Here is a 3,930-nt window from a genome sequence, read left to right as displayed (position 1 = left end):
AGGTAGGGTAGAGCCCTAATACAGAGAGGTCCTTAAATACCAACAAGCAATTTGAAATAATTCAGTAAGCCAGTGAAGATTTTTGTAAGCAGAGTAACAAGACCAAATCTATACATCAGGAAGATTATTCTATGAGTATTATGAAGACTACATTTGGAGTGGGGAAGGAGGAGGGTAAAGATGGGAAGACCTATAAAGAAACTATTGCAATAGTTTTAGGTGGGTGGAAATGAGGGCCTCATAAAAGGATCCTGGTGTCTGGAACAGAGAAGAAGGGGACAGGTTTAAAAAAAGTTGCAAAGGAAAATCAAAAGGACTTGGACATGTATTTCAGGCACATGAAAAGTGGAGCAGGGAGAGAAAAAGATAACCCCAAGGTTAAGAATATGGAAGATAGGTGAATGGTGGCACTGAAGAAAAAAGGAAAGTCAGAAAGAAGAGCAGATTTTTTTTGGGGGGAAAGGGTGGCTTGTTTTAAACACATTGGATTTGAAGGGCAAGTGGCACACCTAAGTTCAGAGGCCCCTGAAGTTCAGAGCTCTAGAGAAGATAGACCTAGAGACAAGAGATTTAGATGTTCCTTGACAAGAAGTCATGGGTTGAAGCTATGGGTTTGAGGGAGATTTCTGAGGAAAGGGGTGTGGTCAGTGATTCAGCCAACAAGCATTTTAAAGCACATAATAACTGTGGATAGGGAGGAGAAGAGGACCAAGGACAGATCCCTGGGGACTGTCCACTTTAAGGGATAAGGAAAAGAATGATGAGCCAGGGAAGGAAACTGAAGACTTGTTTGGAGAAATACAAGAACTGTGTAAGTATCGTGAAGCCAAGGGAGAAGAGAATATTCAGTAGGTCGAGATGGTCCACTGTCAAAAGCTGCAGAAAGTTCCAAGAAGAAAGAAATTTGAAGGGAAAAAAAAGGCATTGGATTTATCCATTAGAAAGTCATTTTCATTTGTGGCTTTCAAGAGAGCTATTTCTGTAGAGAGTTATTTCAGTTGTATTGGGAGAGGTGACAAGGAATTGAGAGAGTGAGTCTGGAGGAAGTGGAGGCATTGTGTGTAGATGGATTTTTTGTCAGCTAGTTTATCAGTAAAGGGAAGGAGAAAGAGGATAGTGTAGAATGATGGAAGGAGCTGGGTCAAGGGAAGGCATTGTTGGGATTTAGGGAACCTGAGCATGTTTACTTGAAGATAGATAAGAATGAGTCAGTGGTGAGAGAGTTTGAAGACGCCAAAGAGAAATGGGTTGACTTCTACAATGAGGTTCTCTAGAGGATCAAGATCCCATTAAGAGGGATTGGCCCCAGGGAAGCAGTAACGTCTCTTCTCTGTAGTATGCTGGAAAGATCAACACTATGCTGGAAGGATGAACAAATGAGTGATAATGTAGAGAAGGCTTGAGGATTGAAAGTAGGAAATTAAGGGAATTCAAGTTGGAAAGCCTTTTCTCAGTGAAGTAGGATTATAAGTCATTTGCTATAAATATGGGGGTTGTGGGTATAGTTAATGAGGAGGGAAGAGAAGAAAAAGGTTTGGGATAGTTACTATGGGAAATGAGATAAGGAGCTGATTTTTAAAAAGGGGGTGGTGATGGCAAAAACATTGTGGTAGAATAATGTAGTAAGTAGAGAGCTTACCTTAAACCACCTTTGACACATACTGACTGTGTGACCCTGGGTAAGTCACTTAACTCCTCTCTGCTCTATAAGTTTGCAGAAGGTACTGCCTTGAATTATTATTATTATTATTATTATTATTATTATTATTATTATTATTTTGCTTTTTTGGAGGGGGAGGGCAGGGCAATTGGGGTTAAGTGACTTGCCCAAGGTCACACAGCTAGTGTTAAGTGACTGAGGTAGGATTTGAACTCAGGTCCTCCGGACTCCAGGGCCAGTGCTCTATTCACTGTGCCACCTAGACACCCCTGATTTGAATTATTAATAAGGAGTTTCCTCACCTGGGAATTCCTAACATCAATGACATTTTAAGACAAGTCCCTATCCCTCCATCTAAGAAGATAGAGTAGAAGGCAGGCCCAGCAGTACTGAGGGCCTAGCAACAACACTCTCCTAATGGGATGGATTTTCCAGCAATAGAGGGGGAGGGGTGCTTTATGTAAAATGTTTTCCAAGGCTGTAGAAGAGGCCAGAGGAAAGGGAAAGGGAGAGTCTGCCCTGGGCCAGGTGACTGTGAGCCACTCTCTCACACAGGCTGTCTCACAGACTCCAGGCAGGCTTTGGACCACCATGGAAAGGCAGGAGGCCTGGGGGACTGAGCAGGATGTTGTTTCCTGGCTGTGGTACAGGTCAAAAACCAGGAAACTGCTGGGGGGTGGGGTGGGGATGGAAAGGAGAGGCTAAGAGCTGAGAACCTGGTCCAGGCTTCCTGGGGGTGGGAGGCTTTATTCCCCTGGGGGTGAAGTGTCCACTTGAGCCATAAATTTTTTTCTTTGAATGTGTGTGCATATGTGAGTGTTTCCATGTGGCACTATGTGCCACTGTTTGTGCATGCCCACTTGTATGGGTACATGTGCATGTGCTATGGTGGAGAGAGTATTAGAAGATCTGGCTTCGTAAGAGCACTGGCTCCAGTGTTGAGAAGACCTGGAGATCGAATCCTGGGCTCAGACACTTAGCACCCACCCAGAAACACCTGGCTGTGTAACCTTGAGCAAGTTACTTAACCCCAATTGCTTAGGGGCGGCCAGGTGGCTCAGCGAGTAAGAGCACTGGCTCCAGTGTCAGGATGACCTGGATCAAATCCGGGCTCAGATACTCAGCACCACACCCAGGAATAACTGGCCGTGTAACCTTGAGCAAGTTACTTAACCCTTATTGCTTAAAAAAAAAAAAAAAGATCTGGCTTCAAATCCCGAGTTCTGCCACTTCCTTAATGACCTTGAACAAATCCCTTGACCTCTATGTGTCTGTTTCATCAGAATAATGAGAGGGCTGGCCTGGATACTCCCTAAGATTAGTTCCAAGTCCCATGAAGTATCCAGGAAACCTCCCTGTGTCTGTCCCTGTCTGGGATGTGCACACTTGTGTGTCTGCACGCGAATCTGGGGAGGTGCAGACAGAGCTGGGGGAGGGGTCATTGAGCTCGGGAAGGGCATGGAGTTCTCTCTCGGGTACGGTGAGGTTTGGGTTTGGTAGAAGTTACTAAATGTGTATATGTGTGGGAAGGGGGAGTAGGGCTTGCCTGAGTATGTGCCCATGAACACAGAAGGGGGATTGATCTGAGTAAGTATGAGTGTGTGTGTGTGTGTGTGTGTGTGTGTGTGTGTGTGTGTGTGTGTAGGAAGAGGCATTCTCTTCAGAGCCTACTTCTTTCTGTGGTTTTCGTCTCCATAGATACACTTCCTGTGGCAAAGAAAAGAGGTAGTGAGTGCTGTTTCAGGATGTGAGAGATTCGGAGCAGAGCTGCCCCGCGCCTGCCGTGCTCCCCCTTTTGGCTCTGCCAGCTCCCCCTCCAGGGACCCATGGTCTCTGCCCTCATCGTCGGGGCCCCAGGACAGGAGGGATGCCAGGAAAAGCCAAGCACCTGGGCGTCCCCAACGGGCGCATGGTGAGTGACCACATGGCCTCTGGGGCCAGCAGCCTGTGGGAGGGAAGGGCTGAGACACACCCAGGGAGGGACCTGGTCCTGACTAGAGGACTAAGCTGAGCCACTTGGCCCAGGGATTCAGGACCAGCAGAAACAGTGCCCGGCTTCTCTTTAGGGTCTGAGAAGCTAATAGGTGGCATTGGCTGGCAAGAAGGTTGGCATCCCTTCTCAGAGAGCCTAGAGCAACTCCTTCTGTATTAGCTGGCACAGTCCAGTATCACTGTTTAGCCCAGAAACTGTCAGCCCTGGATGCCTGGGGATCCAGGGGGAGACAGCCACCGCCCTTCTCTCTCTCTCTCTCTCTCTCTCTCTCTCTCTC

At 46.9% G+C, this 3,930-nt stretch overlaps 1 protein-coding gene across 2 annotated transcripts in view; it reads left to right on the top strand.

Annotated features, from left to right (window-relative positions):
• Positions 1 to 3,008: 3,008 nt before the first annotated feature.
• The window catches only part of RGS14 (regulator of G protein signaling 14), a 24,615-nt gene continuing 23,693 nt past the window's right edge, over positions 3,009 to 3,930 (top strand). Inside the window, exons 1-2 of one of the 2 annotated variants that reach the window (XM_069077823.1) lie at positions 3,009 to 3,135; positions 3,359 to 3,572. In XM_069077823.1, the coding sequence (XP_068933924.1) occupies positions 3,528 to 3,572 (45 nt within the window). In that variant the 5' untranslated portion in view covers positions 3,009 to 3,135; positions 3,359 to 3,527. Of the gene's footprint in view, positions 3,136 to 3,181; positions 3,248 to 3,358; positions 3,573 to 3,930 lie in introns of those variants that run through there. The other variant, XM_069077824.1, reaches the window with a different exon arrangement.

Source organism: Petaurus breviceps, unplaced genomic scaffold (genome assembly GCF_028583685.1).
Source record: "Petaurus breviceps papuanus isolate PSGF00001 unplaced genomic scaffold, PetGlider_PUasm1.0 90994, whole genome shotgun sequence".
NCBI classification, from domain to species: Eukaryota; Metazoa; Chordata; class Mammalia; order Diprotodontia; family Petauridae; genus Petaurus; species Petaurus breviceps.
This window is presented reverse-complemented; position numbering and strand designations above follow the sequence as displayed.